This window comes from Ambystoma mexicanum, chromosome 9, assembly GCF_040938575.1.
Source record: "Ambystoma mexicanum isolate Mex_15411 chromosome 9, UKY_AmexF1_1, whole genome shotgun sequence".
Lineage (NCBI taxonomy): Eukaryota > Metazoa > Chordata > Amphibia > Caudata > Ambystomatidae > Ambystoma > Ambystoma mexicanum.
Genome location: NC_090931.1, coordinates 1,108,428,834 through 1,108,454,496, shown reverse-complemented (window position 1 = coordinate 1,108,454,496; position 25,663 = coordinate 1,108,428,834). Strand labels below are relative to the sequence as shown.

Below are 25,663 nucleotides of genomic sequence, written 5' to 3'. Positions count from 1 at the left end.
AAGAAGCTAGACAAAGGGGATACTAAGTAACCCCTCCAATGATAATTGGCGGCACACCACTCCTGGATAGTGGACAGTCAGATGAGAAAGGGAGAAGAGGTGGCTGAGGGTAGCCTGAAAATGAGCTGAGTGCCACCCGCATTGCACTAAGTTGGGGCAGACCGTGGCAATGCAGTGGGCAAGAAGTGCCAGGTATTGGTTGAACAGCCAGGGAGAGGTTAGACACCTGGGGAACACCACAGGTAGAGATAGAGGACAGGAGAGGAAGGACCCAAGTTGAGCCTGGGAGGATCGATCAGAGAAAACAAGTCAGCCACAGTGATCCCCAAGTTGTCACTGACTGTTGAGCAGGATGGCATGGTTGACCGTGTCAAAGGCAGAGGAGAGATCAAGTAAGATGAGAACACAGGGGGTGTTGGAATCAAGTTGGAGAGCAGGTCTTCACAGATGTTCAGGAGAGCAGTTTCCGTGCTTCTGGCAGCTCTGAAGCCAGACTGATCATCATGGGGACACCAACAGATTGTGTGAAGATTGAGCTTCAGGAGATGGCCAGCTTTTCCAAGAGTTTGCCCAGGAAAGGAGTGATGGAGATTGGGCGATAGTTAGCCGGGCAGGACAAGTCGGCAGAAGGTTTAAGAAGAGGGTGCACAAGGGAGTGCTTCAGGGGGGAGTGGAAGACTCAGGTGGCGAAGGAGTGGTTGCAGAAGTTGGCCAGGGAAGGGGCCAGGGAGTCAATGTGGTCCTTGATGGATTTGGAGGAACAGGGATGAACCTGTTTTGATGAGACTTTCATAGATCAGACTTTCCTAGAAACTTGTCTGGGGAGAACAGGGCAAAGGCAGAGAAGGAGGGAGGAGAGGTGGCCGTAGAAGGGCCAGAGGAAGAGCAGGGAGGAAGGGGAAAGGAGGAGAGGACAGGAGGTCCTGAGTTTTAGAGATAAACTGAGAGGCCAATGCTGTGCAAAGGGCCTGGGAAGGGACAGGAGAGGTAGGGACTGCGGCAGGATTGGCCAGTTCCTTGCAGATTTTAAAGAGTTCAGCCGAGTTGTTTGATGCCGCAGAGACACGGACTTGGATGTGAGCCCTCTTCTTGGTGCGGCCAGAGATCCGATATTGCCTTTGGAGCAGACGGCAAGCCAGTTTGTCAGAGGATGTACATGAAGCATGCCATTTCGTCAGCCACCCTACACTTGCGTTTAAGGGTGACGAGATCTGAGTTGTACCAGGAGTTGCATTTGGCTTTGGACTTCAGGCGGATCCTCATGACGGGGGCAAGAACATCGAGAGTATCAGATATAGCAGAATGGAGCATGGAAAGGGCTATGTCAGGGTGTGGGTCAGCCAAGAGTGGGGGTGGGGGGGGCGAAAGTGGCGGCGAAAGTCTCAACTGACATGCGCTTCATGTGTCGGATGACTGAAGGTGGGTGGGGGTGATGAGTTGGCTTGGCCTGGAGGGTAGAGGGTGAGCTGGGAGGAAAGGAGAAAGTGATCACTCCAGGAGAGGGGAGTGGTGAGAGGGATAGAAAGGGGAAGGTCTGAGAAGATCAGAACATCCAGAGTCTGCCCTGCAGAGCGAGTTGGGCCAGCAGGGAGAATAGAGAGTGAGAGAGTTGCAAAGGTCGCGAAAGAGTCCAGAGGAGGGACAGGAAGCATCCAGGTGGATGTTGATGTCTCCAAGAAGGAGGAGTTGAGTAGTCAAGACTAGGAGGGAAGAGGAGAGGTCTGCGCACTGAGAGACAGAAAGAGACGGAAAGAAGAGACAGAAGTCTGCAGACGAGGCATTCGAAGGAGGAGTAGGCCTGCGTAGGCATGACAGAGGTAGGAATTCACTCGGGGAGGATCAGGGCTACACCCCCACCGGAATGGTTGGGCCTGGGCGCAGAAGGGATCTTGTAGCAGTCTGGAAGGAGAGTATCAAAGCTCGTGACAGAGCTGGCCATGAACCATGTCTCGGAGAGACCGAGGACAGAGGTCAAGTTCGTCCAGAAGGCAACAGATGTCGGAGGAGTGTTTGACAGCTGAGTGAGAGTTAAGGGCGGCAAAATGGAAGAGGTTGCCGTCCTTAAAAGACTGCTGCGGAGGGGTACAAATCAGGGGTACGGCCTGCAGAGGTGTAACAGAGGCCTGAGGGAGGAAGGCGGAGAGGGCAAGTTAGCCAAGGAGGAGACAGCAGGAGAATAAAGGAAATTGATGAGGCGTGGGAAGAGTATCGAAGAGGAGAAAGTTGGCTTGATATATTAATGTCCACAGTGTCCTAGCTATTTAAGTCACCTGAGGGTGTAGGAAGTGTCCGTTTGCCATCCCAAATGGGTACTTCCCGATTTAGAGAAACTAAGTGTGTATTTTGGAGTGCCTTTGTGTGTTACTATTATAGTGCCCCTTCTGAAGAAGGCTTATTCAAACTGACAAATGAATAATGGTTTAAATCGAGAAACCTTGTGTGTAAGTTTATTTGGATACTTGTCACTGAATCCCTGTAACCACCCTACTGCTCACATTGACCCCTCTTGAGATCAGCCTGGCTGCTCAGCCACACTACCAACCTCTGTAGTACAGACTTACAAAAGTTGGCTTCCTTTTGTCAGGAGCTTAAGGTTGTTGTAGTGCACCCAAAAGGGTACTGCACCAAATCTTGCCTAACAGTCTCCTAGAGCTCTTCTTGGGGGGAAATTCCCTGGAGCAGTACAATTCGCCCTTTGGGTGAAACTGGTCTCGAACAGACCACTTGAGGGTTCCCCAAAGGGAGAAGATCTCTTGAAGCACTTCGAGCTAGTTCAAACTCGTGGGAGACTGCACTGCCTGCTCAGAGCATCCGCTGCCGTGTTCTCTCCGGCTAGGTGAACTGCTGATTGAGATTCCTTCTTGAATTGCCCAGAACCAGAGCTGCATTGATTCTCTGCCCAGTGGTAGGGACCCTACGCCTCCTCTCTTGTTCAGATAGTACATGGCCACTATGTTGTCCGTCATTATCGGGACATTCTTTCTCAGTACAGAGGGTAGAAAGGCCTTCAGCTCCAAAACGGTGAGGTGTAGTTTGGACTCTGATGGAGACCAACGACCACTGATAGTGAAATCGTAGGAGTGGGCTCCCCACCCCGTGAGTGAGAAGTCCCTCTGTCATCTCAGGCCATGGCTGCCAAAAAGGTTCTCCTTTCAATGTGTACTCGCAGGTCCAGCACAGAAAGTCCTGTGCGTCACTGCACAAAACCTGAAGGTCTGACATCCTGCCTGACAATTGGGACCATTGAGTCCTGAGGGCCCATTAAAGGGATATTCTCAGGCAGGGCTCTGGCACCAGGAAAATGCAGGATGCCATGAGGCCGAGCAACCTCAAATGAAATCGAAGGCCGGAAGAAGCTGGGCATCTGGTAACCATCTGCAGAATGTCTTAAACCTTCACCTCAGGTGGCGAGGCTTTTCCGAAGGAAGAGTCTAGGCCAGCTCTGATGTATTGAGCCTTTGAGATGTTATCATGTGGGACTACTTAAAGTTGAGGGAGAAGTCCAGTTTGTGAATGGAGTTACAGGAGGAGCCGAGACGTTCCAGGGCCTGTTCAGTAGAACGTGGCCCGATCAGACAATCGTCCAGGTAGGGGTAAACTGGAATCAAACCTCAGACCTGCTGCCACCACCAACTTGGTGAAAACCCTTGGGGCGGAGGTCAGCCAAAATGGTAGAACTCGAAAGTGATGAGAACCGCCAACTGCAAACCTCAGGTACCTTGTGCCCGTAATGGATTGGCACATGAAGACAAGCATCCTGAAGCTCCAAGGAGACCATCCAGTCCTGAAGCTGGTGGGCCTGAAGGATCTGAGAAAGGGTAACCATTGTGAACTTGTCCTTCCTGAGGAACTTTAACAAGTCTCAAGTCCAAGATGGGTCTCGATCCTCTGTCCTTCTTGGGGATAAGAAAGTGGAGTACCAACCCTTGTCTCTCCCCCGTTACACATACTGGTTCTGTAGCACCTTTCTCCAGCAGTGTCATTTCCTGCATAAGGAGCAGATCTGGAACTTTGAAAGCTGTTCCCCAGTGGATGATCCAGAGGCCTTTTTAGAAAGGGAAGGCAGTAACCCACTGCAACTGTTTACAATGCCCATGCATCTGAAGTAAAAACCTGCCACTCTTTCAGATGCTTTGAGAGTCTGCCTCCCATCGAGTTTGTGGAGTAAGGCCCCAGAGGTTTTGAAGCAGATGATGCGGCTGAGGGTAAAGCAGCCGCTGCCTGGGCTGTCTCAGAATCTCCTACCCATCCACCAGAGGGGAATCTTCTAGACCTCTAGGATTAAACAGTACTGTCCCTCTGACAACTGAGGAATGATAGCCTAAGTATGCTGTACCAGTGGGGCAAGTTCTTGGCTGTCTGATTGCAGCCCCAAGGTTTTTGGCTGCAATCAGGCATCACTGTCTTTGGGGAGGTGGGGGTAGTTCGGTATGCATTTTGTTTGGATGTAAAAGTGGCAGCCTAAACTACGAAACCTTTAGGAGTTGGATGCTTCGTCAGATAGTAAGGGTACTGCGTGACGCTCTGCATTTGCTTGTCCGTTCACTGCTGGAATTCTGCCGTCTAATTGGTATTAACTCTCCTTTGTAGAGCTAGATGGAACGGAAGAATAGAGTCCTCCTGGGGACCCATATGTAAACTATCAGTCAGGTCGTCCTGCTCAAAAAGTGGCGCAGGCCTTTTCCATCCTAGATAGTCTACGATCCTAGACATCAGTATCTGTATGAACCATCAGCATGGCCCGAGGGATCTTGTCTGTCCAACCCACTTGCAGGGTTTCATGAAGTTCTTTTATTTGAGAGTCCTCTGAAATTAAGGTCTCTGGAACATTGTGTCCCCATACTGTAACCTAAAGGGACATGATTCGTCTGAAGATGGTTCATCCTCCAATTGAGGAAAGACTTAAAAAAAAGTCTTAGACAGTGGGTGAAAGTTCGACATCCTTTGAGGGTTAAGCTATTTGCGTCGACAATGGGGTTGAAGTTTTTGATGCCGCCAACGTCGAGGGTTTCGAAGACTGGTGTCGAGGCCATTTCATGCATCAACTAGGGAGTCTTTCGGCACTGATGGAGTCGATTATTTTGTTTTTGAACGAACCTTCTCTCCTCGAGGGAACCTTCAAAGGCTTCCTGAGGAGTTTGCTCCTGGACACTCTGGCCTGAGGGGGCACAGGTTTTGTCCTTTGCCTTTTTGTCGACATGGGCATAGCTCATCTTTCTTCAAGGGAGTCTAGGGTGCATTCTCAAATACTTTAGTCTGAACCTCTCCCACTCAGCCAGTGAGGCCGATTTGGTCAGGCACGAGAACAGTTCTGGGGAGGAACTAGACAAAGACAGCAATCAGTGGCACCTTTGTTTCCACTGCCGTGAGGATGAGTGGTGTGAGCCACTGCATGATCGGAACCCTTTAGCTTTCTTCCGACTACGAGAGTCCTCTCGACTAGGAGGATTGCTTTTTCGACAGGCTAGTTGAAAGGTATTTATGAGACCTACTTGCAGCTAACTTCCCTCTATGCTCTTTCGCTGGCATAGATGGGCAGGACCCACATTCTGATTTGAATGAGTGGATCCTAAGCACCACAGACACACCCGATGGGGGTCCAGAAGGGACATTTTTGCCACAGTCCTGAATTTCTTTTTACCCTGATCTCCAAGTTGATGCCGTTGACAATGCCATTTTTCCACTAATTACAAAAAGGTTTCTTGACAACGAACCAAAGCGCGCAAATATTCCTAAGCAATAGCTCTCGCAGTAAAACTGAAATGAAGCCAACGGTAGCTGCGCATGCTATCTACCAACGATGACTTCAACACCAGGGCGGAGACCCTTGAGGGACATCAAGTCGACAGGGGTCGACACGCAGCGCCCCTACACAAAAATGTTCCGAAGCAGCTAAAGCTGGCTATGGAGATAAGAGGAATGCGTGGGAGGACACAATCCATTAGAAACATAGGGCTACCAAAGCAATACAATAGCCTGCACCCATGCTGAAACCAAGAAACTATAACATTACAGCAGCCACTAGCCTACTCCCCCCAAAAACAATGTAGGGTTCTAAAATTACCTGGTGTGAAAAATAGAGAGCAAGAGCCTCTACAGGGATCCAGGACCATATATCATGCAACAGCAAGTAACAGGGGGATTTACTGATTTGAACAAAAGTAAATTTGTAAGATATGTAGTTACTTACTTGACTACTGGGAAGATTGCTGGGAAGTGTAGAACCTAAAAGAAGAAAAAAGAATTAGAACATACTACTTTTAATGAGTACTTAGTCTACACACAATGAAGTAGCATGCATGCCAACCATCCTGATTTAGGCGGGAGACTTACAAATATTGCTATACCCCCGGTTGGGGAGAATTTGAATTTCTGTGCCAATTCCCTTCAACCTTGGAGACCACCCAGCTCTTTTGCTGGACTTAAGAACTTTTACTTTATTTTAACCCTGCAGTGAGACCTTTTTCTCACTCTCTCATGTATTCTGATCCGATTTGGATTATGTATTTCCACTTTATTTGGAGTCTGACCAACTAGATAGGCATCTACTTTTTGTATGGTGCAACACAGCACCTTCAGTGAAGTGTCAGAGTTCCTTTTGATTTCTCATTAGGTTTATATACCTTTTCTTGTGAGAACTACTGTTCCCAAGAAAAGCAAAGTGAAATTGACTTTACTTATCTTTTCTCTTTGTAGATCCAGCGCACACCATCTTATGTGGAGTGCTGGGAGGTTACTTAGTAGCCTCCTATCCTACATTCTCATGTAACTTTTTGTATGTTACCCTCACTACTTTAAAAGGCTGGTTGCAGTGGTTTAATGTTCCTACCATTGTGCTTTTCTACCGCAGGCTGAATCCTCAGCTGCAGTATAGGACCCATGGGTACCCATTTTGTCAAAATGGTCCTGGTCTTTTTTCGCCATATTCTGTTTGTGAGGTCTTTCTTGGGTTTTATTCTGCACGCCAAGCCAGGTTTGAGCCCTTTGTTAGTTTTGCCTTTGGCAGGCTTCAGTTCTGAAACCCATCTCTGGCTCCAGAGTCTGCAAGGGCAGGAAGTGAGGGAGATTCCTGAAACACCCCTGCCCTTTATGTCTAGGAGTGCCTGGATGCAACCAGTCCAGATTGGCTGGCTGTCCTGACAGGACAGCCACCATGCTGTTTCGAGTGACAGCCTAGCCTATGCATGAATGGGAGAAAACTGCTTAAAAGGCAAGGGTTTTGGGACCAGAGGCAGAGTCGACCACTGGGGGGAAACAGACGAAGAAACCATGAATGAAGCTTGCTGCATCCTCCTGGACCTTTGAATTGCCCAGTGAAGCCCTGCTGCTGTGCTGAAACTCCATTTTCTGAACAAAAGAAGCTCTGGAAGGGACTTCTTCCCTTGGATTAGTGGGACCAACTAACCCGGAGACGAGCTCCACTGGACCCTCTTCCCTTACTGGCTGTACTTCTTTGCAGCTGCAGGAACTGAGTGCCAGGGGTCGAGAAATCCGTAGTAGAGTTTAAAGTCTGCAATCCAGCCAGACGTTCCAGGAGTCTAAGGACCCTCCAGGAGCAGGACGACCAGAGCTTGAGTCCCCTCACCAGAGTGCATTGTTAGGCAAGACTGTACGCTGTACCCTTTGGGTGCACTACAACAACCCTGACCTCCTGGCAATAGGAACCAAACCTTTGGTATAAGTCTTTACTACACAGGTTGGTAGCGTGTTGAGCAGCCAGGCTCATCTCAAGAGGGGTCAATGTGAGCTGTAGGAGAGTTACAAAGATTCACAGTGACAAGTATTCAAATAAACTCTTACACACAAGGTTTCTTGATTAAACAATTATTAATTTATTTAACAGTCAGAGTTAGCCTTCTTCAGAAGGGGGCAATATAATAGTAACACAAATACACTCCAAAATCCACACTATTAATGTTTCTAAATCAGTAAGTACCCTTTTGGGATGGCACACAGACAATTGTGTTGGGGAGACTTCTCAAATGTGTTAATTCCCTCCACCTTCGAGACTCCCCCCAGCAACCTTGCTGGATTTTGAGGACTTGCTTTTTTTTCCTGGAGAGAGAGTGCACTTTTTTCCCACTCATGTATTTTAATGTGAATTTTGCCTCTATTTCTTTCGGTTATAGAGTCTAACCAACTCCATAGGTGTCATCTTTTACAATTGTGTCACACAGCACCCTCAGTGCAGTGGCACAAGGAAGCCTTTCAGACTTCCCAAGGTTTAAATACCTTCTCTGGGATCAACTACTGTTTCCCAGAGCAGTAAAGTGAAATTGACTTTACTTAGCATTGTACTTGCTAGACCCAGCACACCCCAACTTACAATAAAGTGCTGGAGGGGTTACTTAGTATCCCCAGTGTCTAAATGCTCATGTAGCATTTTATGTGTTACCCCTTCCTCAATGGACTGGATGGTGGCAGTGGTTTCGTTTTGAACTACCTAGGTTTGCATTTACCGCTACTGTCTACAGCTCTGGTGAAGTAACCACCTGAGCCATCTTTTTCAAAATGGCATCCAGACATCTTTGCGAAAATGGTGTCCAGTCTTTTCACCCGGTCTTGGTAGGAAAGTCCTTCTAGACTTTCTCTGCGCGCCAAACCAGGTTTGGTCTCTGCTCATTTCGCCTTTGGCGGGGTTTGAGTGAAACCCACCTCGGTCTTCAGAGTGTCTGGGGTAGACAGGAAGTGATGGAGGTGCATGGAACTCCCTGTGCCCAGTCTCCTAGGAAAACCCAAATGCACTATGGCAATTGGCTGGCTGACTGTCCGGCAAGGACTGCCACCCTGCGGGTTGAGTGGCAGCTAGGCTAGAATGAATGGGCGAGAACTGAATAAAAGGATATTCTTGTCTTGGAAGGCAGAGTCGACCACTGGACGAAGGAACCGAATAAGAGCTTGAAAAGGACGGCTGCTGCAACTCCTGGAACGTGGGCTTGCCCGGAGAAGCCCTGCTGCAGGTCCCAATCACCAAGTTCGCATAGACATAAGCTCTGCAAGAAGACTCCTCCCTTTGAATTGGTGGGACCAATCAACTCCAAAGTAAGCCACCTGGACACCCATCTCAGAGCTGGTTGAATTTCCTCAGTTGCTGTAGGAACTGTATAGCCAGGGAGAGGGACACCAGATTGGGTGCGTTACTTTTAACCTGGCCTAAAGCTTTTGGAAGATCTTCCGGACTTCCACGAAGCAGGACTGATCAAGCCTGTGCCCCCTCATCAGAGTGCAGGACCCCAGAAACGAGGACAGTCCACCTTGACAGCCAGGAACCCCGCTCATTGCCATTTGCTGTACTGCAAGGAGCTGAAACGCGAAAGCCACTGAAAGTAAAGTTTGCCGGTTGCCCATTTTGACAGTGCTAGTGCCGGAGTCTCCCGACATCCTCCCTCTTGTCCCCACGACTGAGGCCCAGGTACAGTGAGGTCTGCAGAGCTGCACAGGAACAGAAGTCATCAGATGCCTCTTTTCTTCTTTACTAAGGTACTGTAAAACAAGTCTAAGAGAACTTACCTCTTACTGTGGAAGTGCTTATAACTTCTGCAACTCACAAGTCTTATCAGCGTGTGGCCTTACTTTTGAATCTTTTTATTAAAGACTCCTAAGAACCTGTGCAAAGACTTTCCCATTTACTTACCCGAAGGGCTGCATCCTATACCAAGACTTTGCCTATTGAAATGAATGACTCTTCTATTGCTATCTGAAAGTATTTGCCCTGCTTAAGAATATTTGTAATTTCTTGTGTTCTAATAACCTTTGCCTTTTACCAACTTATTAAGAGTATTCTGAATGCCAACAGTAAGGTATTAATGGCCCCAGCACCCTTGTTACTGAAGTCACCTGTGGGTGTAGGTTGCATCTGTGGGCCATCCCAAAAGGGCCTCGTCTGATTCAGAAACTAAGTGTACAGTATCGAAGCATCTTTGTGTGTTACTAGTTTATTGCTCCCTTCTGAAGAAGGCTTTGTAACTGACTGATAAATTAATTGTTTATGCAAGAAACCGAGTGCAAGTTTTTGAATACCGGTAATTGTGAATCTTTCTAACTCCACTTCTGCTCACATTTCTCCTCTTGAGATAAGCCTGGCTGCTCAACACGTTACCAAAACTGTTTAGTACAAGCTTATACCAAAGGTTGGGTTGCCTATACTTGTAGTCAGTTGCTTGTAGTGTTCCCAGAGGGTACTGCATTCAAACTTTGCCTAACAACTTGCTACACCCTGAGGTGACTTTAGTAACTAGGACAATGTGGATATTAATATACCACTGTTTGCATTTAGAATCAGACAAGGGTTTGGCAAAGAAAAAAGGTTATAACAGAACAAGAAATTACACAAATATTCTGAAGCAGGTAAGTAAGTTGGTAACCCCCGAATGCAAAGTTAGTTAACCCCTTCCTGGAAGGAGGGCAAAACACAATGTTAGAGGGAAGAAGAGTCATTCAGGGAGCAAGGATAGGCCAAAGTCAATTGGGCAAAAGTCTAGGTGAGCTGAAGCACTTCTTCCAGGTAAGTAAAAGTCGTGCAAAATGTTTTAGAAGCCTTTGTAAAAAAGAAGAATTCAAGGCAGGGCCACAAGCTGGTTAGACTTGTGAAGTAAAGATGCTATCAGCAACTCTACAGAGCAACTACAACAGAACTCACCAACCAAAAACGAGTGCAGTTACACAAAAAGAGGTACATTCTCTTAGACTGTACAGTACCTTTAGGTTGGAGAAAAAGGGCAGCAGATGACTTCAGTTCCTGTGCATCTCTTCAGATCCTGGTGTTCCTGGGCCTGTGTCGGGGAGACAAGAGGAAGGATGTCTGGGGACTCATGCACTGCAATGAGACGGTCCCCGACCGCAACTGGAAATCTTCAAACCAGTGGCACTTCGGTGTTTCAGCTCCTCGCGTCTACCACAAATAGCAGCACTGAGGTTCCTGGCTGTCAAGATGGGCTTCCCTTGCATCTGGGGTCCAGCACTCTGTTGAGGTGGCTCAGGCTCGGTCAGTCCTGCTTCCTGGGAGCCTGGAGGATCTTCCTGGAGCTCTTGCTTAAAAGCAACGCACACGATTTGGTGTTCCTCTCCCATGCTATTAGGTTCCAGCAACAACTGCAGTGGAATTTCAACCAGAACCGAGATGTCCAGGTAGCTTACTTGGAGTGGATTGTTCCCACCAACTCAAAAAGAGAGAAGTCCTTGCAGGGGCTTCTCCGTCGATATGCATGTGGAGTTTCAACACAGCAGCAGGGCTTCACCAGGCCAACCGATGGTCCAGGAGTTGCAGCAGGCGTCTCTTCCAAGTTCTTCTTCGGATTCCTTCGTCCAGTGGTAGACTGCCTTCCAAGCCAAAAAGCCTCGCCTTTTAAGCAGGTGTCTCCCATTCATTACAGCAGCTGTCAGTCACCCAGCAGGGTGGCGTCCTTGCTGGAAAGTCAGCCAATCACATATGAATGCATTCCTGTCTCCTTTGAGACAAAGCACAGGGAGTTTTGGGCACCTCCCTTGCTTCCTGCCCCCACCAGACACCCTGGAGACAGAGGCTGGCTTCACTCGTGAATCCCACCAAAGACGAAACAAAGGGATCAAACCTGGTGTGGCATGCAGAGTAAATCTCAAGGACCTTTCCACAAAGAAATGACAAAAAAAAGAAGACTGGGCCATTTTGACAAAAATGGCACCCTTTGGTGCTTTACTGCAGCTGAGACCGCAGCCTGCGGTAAATGCACACCACAGCAGTTAAAAGTAAACCACCGGCCATTCATTGAGGAAAGGGTAACAGACTCCACAACCAAAAAGAAACATACAGAAAACGCATAGAATTAAAAGTACACATTTCCAACTTTCAGCAAAAGATTTGGGGGTCTATAAGGTGGGAGGAATTTAGCACTAAACTGAAATTTCTCTTTAACATGCAGGACTCAAGGAGTGAAGGAAGTCCAACCATTATCCATGATCAGCGGTGGTGCTGTTTACCGTGCGCTAAAACTGCGCAGTGCCGCAGATCCAAAAAGAGCCTGAGCTGGAGACGACCTCCAAATAAATGCAGCAGGAGTCCTCCAGACGTCCACCCTCTTGTCCCCATGACTGAGGCTCAGGAACCCAGGATATGCATACAGCTGGACCACTCAAGCCAAAAGGTACTGTCCAGACTTGGGGTACTTTCCTCAGTGTCTTTAGCTTTGCTCTTCTCAGTTGAAACTTGCAGTGGCTACTTTTGTTATAGTTGATTTCAGCTCTGCTTTCTACAAGTGTAACAGCGTGTGACCCTACAACTTTGTGCAAGACTAACTATGAAGTGCCTCAGCTCCATAGACTGTGCTCCAATCGACTTTAGCTGTCCTGGCTCCCTGCAGACTCTTCTAGTCCACTGACTGATATTTTCTGTCCCTCAGAGGTCATAACTTGTGTTTTAGACTGTTATTGCTGGGAAAGGTTTAGCCTAGACTTCATTGGAAGAATGAAGTATACTTGCATGCCCCGAGAACGTGTTTAACCTTTTTCCTTCCCTAACCTTTCCTTTCTGCAAACCTAAGAATCTGCAAAGTGTACTAGTCATATATAAATGCCATTACTGTCCTTGTGAATGAAGTCACCTCCGGGTGTAGGAAGTGTGTAAAAAGCATCTCTAAAGAGTATCCACTAAACGTATGCTGATTCTGGAAAAGTATCTGATTGTTACATATATTGCCCTTTTTAAAGAAAGCTTATTTAAAAATTGATGTTAAACAACTATAACTGAAACCTTGAGTATAAGCGTTACTTGGCTACTTGTATTTCCAAATTTCATTTCTACAGCTCACATTTAACCCTTTTGAGATATGCCTGGCTGCTCAGTCACACTACCAACTTGTTTACTAAAGACCTATACAAAAAGGTAGGTCAACCAATGCCAAGTAGACAAGTGTTGTGCAGTCTCGCAGAGTGTTCCTGCTGGGGAGAATTCTCATTTCTGTGCTAATTCACTTCAACCTTCGAGTCCCCCAGCTCGTTTGCTGGATTTTAGGACTTTAATTTTAACCCTGAGTGCGCTTTTTTCACTCTCGTGTTTTGATCTGATGTGGATTTTATATTTGTTTTTGTAGTCTGACAAACTCCATAGGTATCTACTTTTTGTATGGTGACACAGAGAACCTTCAGTGCAGTGTCAAGGAAATCTTTTATATTTCTCTTAAGGTTTACATACCTTTTCTTGGGTCATCTACAGTTCAAGAATAGTAAAGTTAAATTGACTTTACTTACCTTTTCTCCTTTGTATGGCCGGCACACTACATCTTATGTGGAGTGCAGGGGGTTACTTTGTAGCCCCTTTTTCCAACTTACTCATGTAACAATTTTGTTACCCTCACCACTTTAAATGGCTGGTGGCAGTGGTTTCAATTTCCTTCCATTGTGCTTTTCTACTGAAGGCTTAATACTGAGCTGCAATATAGCACCCATGGGTGACCATTGTGTCAAAATGGCCACTGTCTTTTTTCGCCTTCTCTTGTTGGAGGACTTTCTTGGGTTTTACCCTGCGCGCCAAACAAGGTTTGAGCACTCTGTTTTGCCTTTGGCGGGCTGCAGTACTGAAACCCGCCTCTGGCTCCAGTGTGTCTGGAAGGGCAGGAAGTCGGGGAGGTGCCCCAAACCCCCGTCCTTTGTCTCCATGGTTTCCTGAATGCACACAGTCCGGTTTGGCTGGCTGTCCTTGTAGGACAGCCACCCTGCTGTGTGAGTGACAACTAGGGTGTGCATTAATGGGAGAAACCCGCTTAAAAGGCGAGGCTTCTTGGACTGAAGACAGACTACCACTGGTAAGAACAACCCGATGAATAACGGTGAACAAAGCTTGCTGCATCCTCCTGGACCGATGAATCCCTGCTGCTGTTCTGAAACCCCTTTTTCTGATCGGCAAGAGAAGTTCTGGCAGGAACCACTTCTTCCCTTGGTTTAAAGTCAGTCTCTGGGTTAGTTGGTCCCACTAAACCAAGACCTTTGCTGGAAGACCTTCCCCAAATGGCTGTACTTCTTTGCTGCTGCAGGAACTGAAGGTCAGGGGTCGAGTAATCCGTAGTCACATGCAATGTCTAAGCTGGCCAAAAGCTCCAGGAGTTTCCCCGAGGACCCTAACAATGAAGGACAACCCAAGCTTGAGTCACCTCACCAGAGAGCTGGACTGAAGGAATAAAGGATGCCCAACCGGTGTCCAAGATCCGCGGTGATGCGGTTTACCAGGCGCTGAAACCGTGAAGTGCCGCTGGTCCGAAGAAAGCCTGTAGCTACCGCCGACCTCCGAACTGCTGTGCAAGAGTCCTCCAGACGTCCTCCTTTTGTCCCCACAACTGATGCCCAGGAACTCAGGATCTGCATCACTGCAACCAGGATAGAAGCCAGCTGGATCCTCTTCTTGCAACCTAAGGTACTGTTGTGATTTAGGGGTGCTTACCTCTTTGTCCGTAGCTTGCTCGTCTCAGTTGAGATTTGCAGTAGCTGTCTTTCTAGAGTTGTTCTAGCAACTTTTCACAAGTGTAACAGCTTGTGACCCAACAGTGAACTTTGTACAACAAACTAATTTTGGAAGACTTTTATCTATGAAGTGCCTCAGCTCCATAGACATTGTTCCAAATTGACTTTGGCTGTCCTGGCTCCCTGCAGACACTTCTGACCCATTGACTGATTCAAACTCTCCCCCATTGGTGATGCATTTGGTTTTTAACTAATATTGCTGGGAAAAATTTTATCTAGTCTTCATTAGGAAATCTAAACGTGCTCGCATGCTCGGAGAACCTGTTAAGGGAAGGAAAAAGGTTAACCTTTCCCTTCCACAACCTCAGAATTTTACCAAGTACAAAAGTGATATATAAATGCAAATACTGTCATAGTAATTGAAGTCACCCCAGGGTGTTGGAAGTGTGCATGAAGCATCTCTAAAGAGTATCTACTTGCTTATCTTGATTATGAGAACTTGTTACGAAGTATATTTCTATTGTTCACATTGCCCTTTTTAAAGAATGCTCATTTAAAACGGACCATTAAATATTTTATTTGAAAACCTTCAGTGTAAGTGATTTGGATACTTGTATGTGTGGATTTCGATGCTACAGCTCTCATTTACCCCTCTTCAGATGTCTGGCTGCTCAGTCACACTACCAACGTGTGTAGTACAGACCTGTACCAATTGGTGGGTTACCTCTAAAACCAAGAGGACAACTGGTGTAGTCTCCCACAGGGTTACTGCATACAATCTTGCCCAACAGGTACCAGTCTTTTTCAGGGTCCTAAACCTCTTAAGGTACTGGGAATGGGTTTTCCCCAAAGCTGGCCATTAATGCCAGTTCCACAGATTCATGATTGTTTCTCAATGGCGCCCAACTCCATTACAGCTACCCAGCCAATCAAATATATAAAGCTTTAGTTCATACATACTCCCTGCTTCTTTGGGCAGGCGAGGCCTCTTGGGACTAGCCGACCTAGATGACCCTGAATAGGAAGCAGAATCAAGGGACAATCTTTTCATAGTCAATTTCACTTTACTATTCTTGGTAACAGTAGCTCCGACAAGAAAAGGTATGTAAACCTTATGAGGCATCCAAGAGATTTCTCTGACAGTGCACTGAAGGTGCTGTGTGTCACAAAAAGTAGATGCCTATGGAGTTTGTCAGACTCCAAAAACAAAGGAAACAGATAATCCAAATCAGATCAAAATACATGAGTGATAAAAAAAGGTCTCAATCACGCCAGTTTGAGAAAAAAAAGAAAGTCCAGCAAAAGAGCTGTGGGTCTCTAAGGTTGAAGGGAATTAGCACAGAACAAGTTACTTACCAACTGGTAACGTTCTTTTGATTGGATGTTCCTACAACGTATTCCACATCTTTGACGTATTCCACATCTTTGACATGTAATGTCCACAGCTGTGTACCAGAAACTTTTTCCGCAGAGGGCGTCCTGCTTCAATGACATTGGGTCGATTTCCCTCGAAGACCTCCTTCGAGAGCGAGGTCACCGGATGTTATAAATAGGATGCACATCGCCCGTAGCCTTAGTTTATGCTTTTTCCTCCATAACCTGTGACCTGCACATATTCAATGCTTGCTTGACTGCACATAGCCTTGCGGAAACTTAAGATGCAATCGCATAGGAAATTCTTCAGAGGGGCAGGCTGGGAGGGCGATGTGGAATAAGTTGGAGGAACATCCAATCGAAAGAAAGTTACCAGTTGGTAAGTAACTTGATCTTCGAATGGATTGTGTCCTCCAACATATTCCACATCTTTGAAAGATTCCCAAAGCAGTACCAGAAAATGGGAGGAGGAAAAGAATTTAGAGTACCCAATCAGATGGCAGAACAAAGAACCGCCGTACCAAAGGCCATATGTTGACCATGGATCTTATTCAGGGAATAATGTTTAACAAAGGTGTGGAAAGAAGCCTATGTTGCAGCATCACAAATATTTTTTATAGGAACTCCCAGCAGCAGGGCTGTGGAAGTAGCCACGCCCCTAGTGGAATGAGCTCGCAACCCTTCCAGGGGGTCTTTGCCCACCGAACGGTAGCATTCAGTAATGTTGAGGATAATCCACCTGGACAAGGTCCGTTTTGTCACAGCCTGGCCCAATCTGTGACCAGCATACCCCACAAAGAGTTAATCGTCCACTCTGACCATGGACATCCTAGAAATGTAAAAGCTCAGAGCTCTCCTAGGGTCCAACCAGGATGAGGAGGATAGAAAGAAGGAAGAACCACTTTCTGGCTCAAATGAAAATCTGACCCTACCTTAGGTAGAAAGGAAGGACGTACCCTCAGTACAACCCTGCCCATATGTAACACAGTAAAGGGCAGCTTAGATGAGTGTCTGGAATTCACTCACTCTGCGAGCAGAAGTAACCGCAACCGCAAGAACACTGTCTTTAAAGGCAATCTCAAACGACAAGAGTGCATAGGTTCAAACGGAGCACCCATGAAAAACTTCAAAACCAAATTCATATCCCAAACCGGCAACTGGAAAGGGGACGGCGGGAACATTAGTGAGTCCTTTAAGATTTCTTTAGATTTCCCAATTTCTTAAAGTACGAACATTAATCAGGCGAGTGCTTGAAGATAGACAGCGCCGCCAGGTAACTCGCAATGGTACCCACTTGAAGGTCCCTGTGGGCCAAAGACAGCAAGAAAGAAAAAACCACAGGAATGGAACACTGAAAAGGATCAACATTTTGTCCTCTGCACCAGTCGCAAAACCTACGCCAACGGTACAGGCATTTTGTTGCCGGCCTCTTGGCCGAAAGCAACACCTCCATCACGTCATCCAGGAGGTCCCAATCCTTATACCGCAATCTTTCAGATACCAAGCGTGAAGGCTGAGAGTCCTGCCCTTTGGATGGATCACCTGACCTGTTCCCCGCCCCCCCCCCACCACCCGTTTCTCTCCTCTCCTCTTTGACACCACTCCCCCATCCCCCTCTGCACCCGCGAGAGCAGATCTTCTCAGTAGAGACACCAGCATGGAGGGCAGATTGACATTTCTAGAAGGTCCGGGTACCACACTCTCCTGGCCCAATCCGGAACGGTTCCATGTAATAATGTCGGCACAAAAATATCGCCAAAAAATTGTCGTTTTTTGTGGCGACATTATTGCATGGAACATGTGGTGTGTTAGGCAGAAACCTGTGCAGTTCCCTTTGGGAACAATGCAAAAGATTTAGGACTGCAGGTGTTACCAGTAAACCCACTTGGTAGCAGTCTGTACCACCCAGATTTACCTGGTAGCTGTGGCTGAGCAGTCAGACTTCCCTCAAGAAGAGTTAGGCAGTATGCAAAGTATACACAATAGGCACTCAGACACAATAATACAAGCAAACACTGACCAGAGCTTTGGTATCAAAGTATATAATTATTTATTTAAAAATACAGTTTGAAACACTCCAGCACGCTTATTGTAAAACACTCTAAACACAGATACTATTATAATATATACAACCCTTATTCCTTATCAGTTAAGTCTTAGTTAACACCACTTATTTCCATACAGAGGTGAGCGCTTAACTATAGATGGCACTCTAATAAGTTTATTAAGAAGGGAGGGAAAAAGACAGAATATGGAAAGATACACCACTCTAAGATTTAGGAACACTATTAGCAAGGCAGAAGAGCAAAAGTCACTTGTGAGCCAAAGTCCATAGGCTGGGCCCACTGTTAGAGACAGCAGAGCACAAATGCGCCCAAGATCAGTTACACTAGGCTAAGAAAGTCTTGCAGAGTTCGAAAAGAGTTGAGAGGCTCAGAAAAGTTTAGCCAGGGTGTCCCAGGCTAACCCAGGTTCGAAAGCCGGGGGCTAAATCTACCTCGTACAGTCGGTGGCAAGGGAAGCCAGGCGGGACACGGTACCTTAAGTGGGAAGGATCCTCCAGCGGTGGCAGTTGTTCCTGGCAGCGGGTGCAAGTCTCGTCGTTGTCCAGGGGAAGAGAAGATCTCGACTTGGAGGAAAGATGAAGGTCGTTGCACTGCCTGGGAAGAACCCAGCCGCAGAGTTTTCCGGTTAAAGGTGGTACCTTTATTTCACGGTCGTGGTAAAACGTGGTATTCCGGTTGCTGGGGTGCTTGGCACAGGCAAGGCGGCCACGAGATGCGTCGGGAAGGCGAAAAGACGGTGAAACTGGTTATCCCCACCAGTCAAAGGAAGAAGACTCTCCGGCGGGAGATCTCCTCTGTCGTTGGGAAAAGTGGTGAGACGGTCCAGCAGGGCTCCACCGGTGGTGTCGTCCTGGCAGGTCGGCTCAGCTTCTCCGTTGGATTCTTAGGTCCTGTGGCGACTTCTGAAGTTCCAGTCCCCAAAGCCCTGCCTTTATGCAGAAAACCCCCACTCAGCCTAGCTGTCACTCAAACATGCTAGACGGAGTGCGACTTGAGTTGCCTAGCCAACTCAGTGCAGGGTGCCTAAATCCCCCTCCACCCCTCCCAAGTACCCCAGACAGAGTGGCACCACTTTGGAGGGTTTCTGTGGAGAAGCCCGCCAAAAAAGTGGAACAAAGGGTTCGACTTGGGTTGGAGTCACAGAAGAGAACACAAACGCCATTTCAGAACCGAGTTTTGGCAAAAATTACCAACCGGAGAATTAATAATTAAATAAAACGGCGGTATGTTCGAGGCTATCGTAATTAAATAAATAAAGATAGTAGCCTCGAAGAATGGGAAAATCCCATAGAGAAATATTTGCGGTTGAATATAAAAAGTAGTATCCACTGCCACCAGCCAAAACTCGATCAGGGGGGACGGAAACGTGCCCCTCGACTAACAGACCCCGGGGCAATTGAATTGCCACCGCAAGTGCGTCCACAATATGATGGTTTGTACTGGTTCTCTTCAGAATTTAAGACTAGTAAAGTCAATGGTGACTTTACATACACTGGGAGATAGTAGTCAGTGCCAGGGTATGGAGTCTATACCGGGGGGTCACTATGACACCCCTGTGTTACTGCACTGAGGGTGCTGTGTAACATCACAAAAACACAAAGCCCTATGGAGTAAAAGACCCCATAGCCCATTAAATACATCTAGAGTCAAAGGAACACACTCAAATCATGTCCAAGAGTGAGGGTAAAAGAGTCGCACTCTTGGCAGGAGAAAAAAAAATAAACCCCTAAAAATCCAGCAAAGCTGCTGGGGGACTCACTAGGTTAGGAAATTCAGCCTAAACAGAGAATTCTCCGTAACACAGGGGACACCCCCGCAACCCCCACATTTTTTTTTTGCCCCCATCGCCACATATATGGTCACCCAAATAATATTGCCACGACATTTTCGCGGCGATATTATTTACGGCGGCCATATATGTGGCGATATTAATACCCGATACCTCCGGAGCAGTGAGGATCATGTGAGATCCGAACCTCTGTAACCTCCTTAACACTTGAGGAATGACGGGGACTGGAGGAAACTCGTACAGCAGTGGGAATGACCAGTCCACTACTAATGCATCGCCTAAGGCTCCTCTCGGAGGAAAGTCCCCTACTAGCAGAATCTCTTGCACTTCCGGTTGGCACTGGTGACGAAGAGATCCACTTGTGGGGTTCCCCAAAGTGCGAAGATCTCCAGAAGGATTTCCTGTGCCAACTCCCACTCGTGAAAGATTGTGCTCTGCCAGCTGAGAGCATCCGCCGCCGCATTTTCCTCTCCGGCCAGATGAACTGCCGAGAGTGAAATTTCCTGCTGGATTGCCCAGTACCAGAGCTGCATTGCCTCTCTGCACAACGGGAGTGACCCTTACCCCCCTCCCCCGACCTTTTTTTGTTGAGGTAATGCATGGCCACTGTGTTGTCTGTCATGATCAGGCCACTCTTCCCCCACACAAACCGCAGAAAAGCCTTCAGGGCAAGCCTAATAGCTCTCGGCTCCAACAGGTTGATGTGGAGTTTGGATTCAGATGGAGACCAACGACCACTGGCGGTCAAGTCTGCGGCATGAGCTCCCCTCATGTGAGGAAAGCGTCCGTCACTACAGTCCCCTCTGGAAACAGTAGCCAAAACGGCTCCCGCTTCATCAGGTTGCCCTCGTTGGCCCACAAAAACAGATCCTGGGAGACCGAGAGGAATCTGAACAGGATCTGACACCTTGCCTGAGAACTGCGACCACTGCATCTTGAGAACCCACTGCAGGGATCTCATCCTCAGCCTGGCCTCTGGCACCAGAAAAATGCAGGATGCCATGAGGCCAAGCAACCTTAAGAATTCAAAAGCCGGAGACTCTGGGCATGTTGAAACTTGTCCATCTGCACAATGTGGTGAGCCCTCACCTTGGGAGGCGAGCACTTCTCCAAGGACGTGTCCAACACAGCCCTGATGTACTGGAGCTGTTGGGAAGGTGTCAGATGCGAATCCTTGAAATTGAGGGAGAAGCCCAGCCTGTGGAGGGAGCGGCAGGTGATACCAAGGTGATCCAATGCTTGCTTGGGAGAACGCGCACGGATCAGCCAGTTCAGGTAGGGGTAGACGTGAGTCCACCCCTCGTCCGAGATACACTGCCACCACCACCATTAGCTTGGTGAAGACACTCGGGTGGGGGTCAATCCAAATGGCAGGACTCGAAACAAATTGTGAGTCGCCAGCTGCAAACCTCCGGTACCTTCTGTGCTTGGAATGAATTGGCACATATAAGTAAGCATCCTGTAGGTCCAGAGACACCAACCAATCCTGAAGTTGAAGGGCCTGAAGGACTTGAGAAAGAGTGACCATCATGAACTTGTCCTTCCTGAGAAGTTTGTTCAACCAACGAAAGTCCAAGATGGGTCTCAATCCCCTGTCCTCCTTTGCGATCAAAAAAGAAGGGGAATACTAGCCCTTGTTCCTCTCCACTACAGGCGCCAGTTCTATAGCACCTTTCTCTAGCAGGGTCAAGATTTCCTGCCCAAGGAGCGTATCTGGAAGCTTCAAAGAGAGATTCCCTGGTGGATTGTCGTGCGGCTGCTTTAGGAAGGGAAGGCAGTAGCCGTGGGTGATTGTATCCAGAACCCACGCATCCGAAGTAATGGCTTGCCATTCTTCAAGATGCTGAGACAGTCTGCCCCCAACCGGCGAACCATGGGACATGGCCTCATGACGGTTTTGGAGCGGTTGCGGCAGCGCCTGAAGGCAAAGAGGCAGCTGCATGAGCGGCTTTGGCACCACCATTTCCCCTGACCACCATAGGTACTTTTACGCGGACCCCTTTGACGGGCGGCTCCTCTCGTTCTACCAAAGGAAGAGTAGTAACGAAAAGAGCCTCCCCTGCTGTCCACTAGGACGAAAAGGCGGAGGTTGACGCACAGCTGCGCTTAAAGATTTTGCCGCAGCTTTTGAGGTCTGCAACCTGAAGGCTCTCGTCAGCCTTGCTGCCAAACAAATGCGTGTCATCAAAGGGCATGTTCAGAAGACTGCTTTGCACATCCGGAGCAAAACCAGACTTCCGCAACCACACAAATCTGCCTATAACGGTGCTCGCAGCCATGGACCAGCTAACACTGCCCTCCTCCCCATCCATCCATCCATCCATCCATCCATCCATCCATCCGGAGATAAAAGCCCTGTCCCAGAACAGCAGAGGGTCTGGAGTCCATAACCAAGGCCTTACAGACTTGGAAGTAGCCTTCCTTGGAGGATTCACAGTACCAGGGATCGGACTTTAAATTCCGCCCAAAAGGCCCAAAGGCTTCAAGGGTGCCGATGGCTTCAGTGCTGCCGAGGGCTGATACAAAGGCAAAGCTTCGACATCCGTATCAGACTGACACGGCGCCGATGGAGACGACATCGACCTAGAGCACGCAGGTTACTGTGGTCTCGTTGAGGACCGAGACCTGGAAGCACGTCTCTTTCAACCAGTCTGAGTCTTGTCCAAACGGGACCTCGAAGGTTCCTGATGAGGATCGCACCAAGGAACTGTGCCTTGCGAGTGGAAAAAAAAAAAAGTTGTCGGTGCGATGCGGGTCGGCTATCGATATTTTCAACTTGCAGTCCTGGCAAGTTTTGAAGCCGGACCGCAGGGTCGGAGGGGTTGAAGAAGACATTCACTAGGAATACACGAGGTGCGCTGAATCTCTGAAGCAAGCACGTTTGTGGAAAAAACTGAACTGAGGCTACAGGCGCCATGCATTTTTTTTTATAACATCTGGTGACGTCGCCCTTGACGGAGGCCTTCAAGGGACATCGACCCAACACCATCGACGCAGGACGCCCTCTGACGAAAAAGTTCCAGAAGTACACAGCTGTGGACATTACACGTCAAAGATGTGGAATACGTCAAAGATGTGGAATACGTTGGAGGACAATCCATTCAAAATGAGATTCACCCTAACATTACCCCTTGGGCTGCCTGGGTATGTGAGTGTTTAAAGGACAGACAGTTGGGTTAAGGGTTACAGAGTAAACACCTTTGAAGGAATGTGAAATCTTTGTTAGAAACTATTTTTGTTGCCCACTCTCCTGCGCTGAGACAGCGCTTAAAAAGAGATTGATCCCAAAAAGTTAGCGCAGGCTGCTAACAGGGCCACTCACAAGGACTCTGGGACAACTCACAAAAGGAAGAGGGGATGCAACACAAGAAAGAGGGAAAGAGAATTCCAACCACTCAAAAGAGGGCCCCCTAACATAGTAAGGGTAAATTCCATGGGAAACCTGGTAAGTCTAGTGAAACCTCTGGTGCCAAACCAGAGGGAGGTCAGCAGAAACCCCCATTCCAGAGAACATTTGGGAAATGTTTTGTACATGGGTCTACTGATCATGTTAAAGGGGATCCCAGATGTAAGGTTAAACCTCAGGCGTCCACTCTGCCCCCTTAGCCTTCATCCATGAGGGAGAAGTTAAAATGGCAAGTGGCAACTTTCAACTATTGGCTGATGGCCCCATTGGAGTCCAAGCCAATGTTTGTGTCCCTGTGGGAACAACAGAATGTGGATATGTACAACTCCAAACCAGATAACACCAAAGAATATTACAATGACAGTGTACTTGTAAATGGTCAGGAGACCCCTGCCATTAGAAACACTGGGGCAAGCATTACAGTGGTTGATGAGTTTTCAAACCTGAAGATGTGGCTAAGGCACCCAAAGGTCCCACTAAACTTGCAGGCGGCCCTATCCAAATGGTTCCTATTCTGGCAGCTCGCACCCAGTGCAATAATGCGACTATTAGAAAACCTGTCAGTGTACAAAATGAGGTGCCTGGGAGAGTCCTGTTGGAGAATGATTTGAAAGCTCTATGAGTAATATATAGTAGCCCCAGGCCTACCTGCAAATAGAAGCACGAGCAAACAAGATTGGCCAGAGGCATGGACGAGGTTGAGATTTCCAACAAACCCAGTCCACAGTAAGGCCACCCTTCTATTTCCAGGAAAAAGAAAGACCAAAGAAAAATCTAAAATCAGGGCGAAAGAAAGGTCTTAAACCTAAGCCTGTTCACAGGATAAGGACATCCTTGAGAGGACAGTCCCAGGTCAACCCAGTGACCCCTTCCCCGGCTGAGTGGGAGGACCAATCAGAAATTGGTGAGACAGCTACAGGTGAAACAGAGCTAGAAGAAAATCTTCCCTATGTTGGAGATCTGGATCCTAAAGACCATCCTGAGCTGCAAACTTTACTTGCAGACGGTGGACCTTCTAGGCTCGACTTCAGCAGAGGTCAAAGAGTGTCCCTCTCTAGAAAGTCTTTGACAACAGAGCTTCCCAGCAGTAAGGGCAAGAGCCAGGGAAGCACAGGCTTTACTGGGAGGATGGCTTCTTAGACAGTGTACCTATTGAGTCTACCCCAGTAGACTTGTAGTGCATGAGTTCTTAGTTAGCCCATGAGATTCCTCTGGCTGGCCACTTGAGTTTCAAGAAGACCAAAGAGGCTATCTCTGTATTTCTGCTGGCTCAAGATGGGGGCTGATGCAGAATAATTTTGTAAGAGCAGCCTCACTTGTCAGACTTCTGGCAAAAGTGGAGCCAAGAATGTGGCACCTTTAGTGCCCCTCGCTGTGGTGGGAGTCCCTTTTGAAAGGGTGGGGATTGACATGGTTGGTCCCCTAGATCCTCCAGGTTTTTCAGGCAACCGATTTATACGGATTGTGGTAAACCATGCTACCAGGTATCCTGAAACAATGCCTATGAGAACAGTTACTGGTCAGGCAGTGGTTAAAGGCCTCCTTGGTGGGTTTTTCTAAGGTCATCTCAGACCATGTGGAAAAACCGTGGAGTGACATACAAGTGCTCAACAGCCTGCCATCCCCAAACCAATGAGTTGGTTGAGAGGTTTAATAGAACTATGAAGAGCATGATGGGGGCTTTAGAGGAACCCCTTAGAAGAAAGTAGGACCTTCTACTGCCATGCCTTCTCTTTGCTTCTAGAGATGTCCCTCAAGCAGGGGTTGGTACAGCCCCTTTGAACCTCTATTGTCATCCGGTCAGAGGCCCTTTGGTGCTGATCAAGGAAGGATTGGAGAGTGCTTCTTCCCTACAGCCAGAGAGAGTCACCAACTATGTGCTGGGCCTCAGGAAGAGCATGGCACTAATGATAACCGAAGCTTAGGATACCCTGAAAGCAGGTCAGGCTCTGGTCAAACATTGGCATGACGAGAAGGCCAACATGGTGGAGTTTACTCCATACCAGCTTGTTTTGGTTATGGGACGTACAAGGAAGTGGGCCTTACAGGAAAAATTGATTGGACCCTTCAGGGCCGTGGGCAAACCAAGTGGACTTGGGCAATCCCAAGGAGGCCCCTAGGGTCTATCACACGAACCGTCTGAAGGTTTATGTTTTATGTTTCCAGACCAGAACTAGGAGCTTTGCTTCTAGCCTCTGATCAAGAGGAGCAGGAGAGTGAGCATCTCCCTGATCTCCTCAGGGGACAACCATCCTATGAAACAATTGAAGGAGTAAAACTTCAGATTTGACGCAACAGGAGGAATGAGTTTGCATCCCTGTTCTCACTGACACCAGGCTTGACCCCTTGGGGTCAGCATATTATTCTCACCGTCGACTCTCCCCATCACAAGTAGGGGATACAGAATGTCAGATAAAGTAAGATCCAACATAAAGGAAGAGGTCAAGATGCTTGATCTTGGGGTTATTGAGCTCTCTACAAGTCCATGGGCTAGTCCAGTTGTACTAGTACCAAAAACATTCTGTGTGGACTATAGAGCTCTAAATGCAGTCACCACGACTGATGCCCATCCTTTACCCAGGACAGATGAGCTGGTGTACA

The 25,663-nt window shown here is 47.8% G+C and overlaps 1 protein-coding gene across 5 annotated transcripts in view; it reads right to left on the bottom strand.

Moving 5' to 3' along the window:
• The window catches only part of PRPF40A (pre-mRNA processing factor 40 homolog A), a 1,435,679-nt gene that overhangs the window by 1,204,766 nt on the left and 205,250 nt on the right, over window positions 1–25,663 (bottom strand). For all 5 annotated transcript variants that reach the window (XM_069616434.1, XM_069616435.1, XM_069616432.1 and 2 more), the window contains exon 6: window positions 6,191–6,225. In XM_069616434.1, the coding sequence (XP_069472535.1) occupies window positions 6,191–6,225 (35 nt within the window). The remainder of the gene's footprint in view (window positions 1–6,190; window positions 6,226–25,663) is intronic.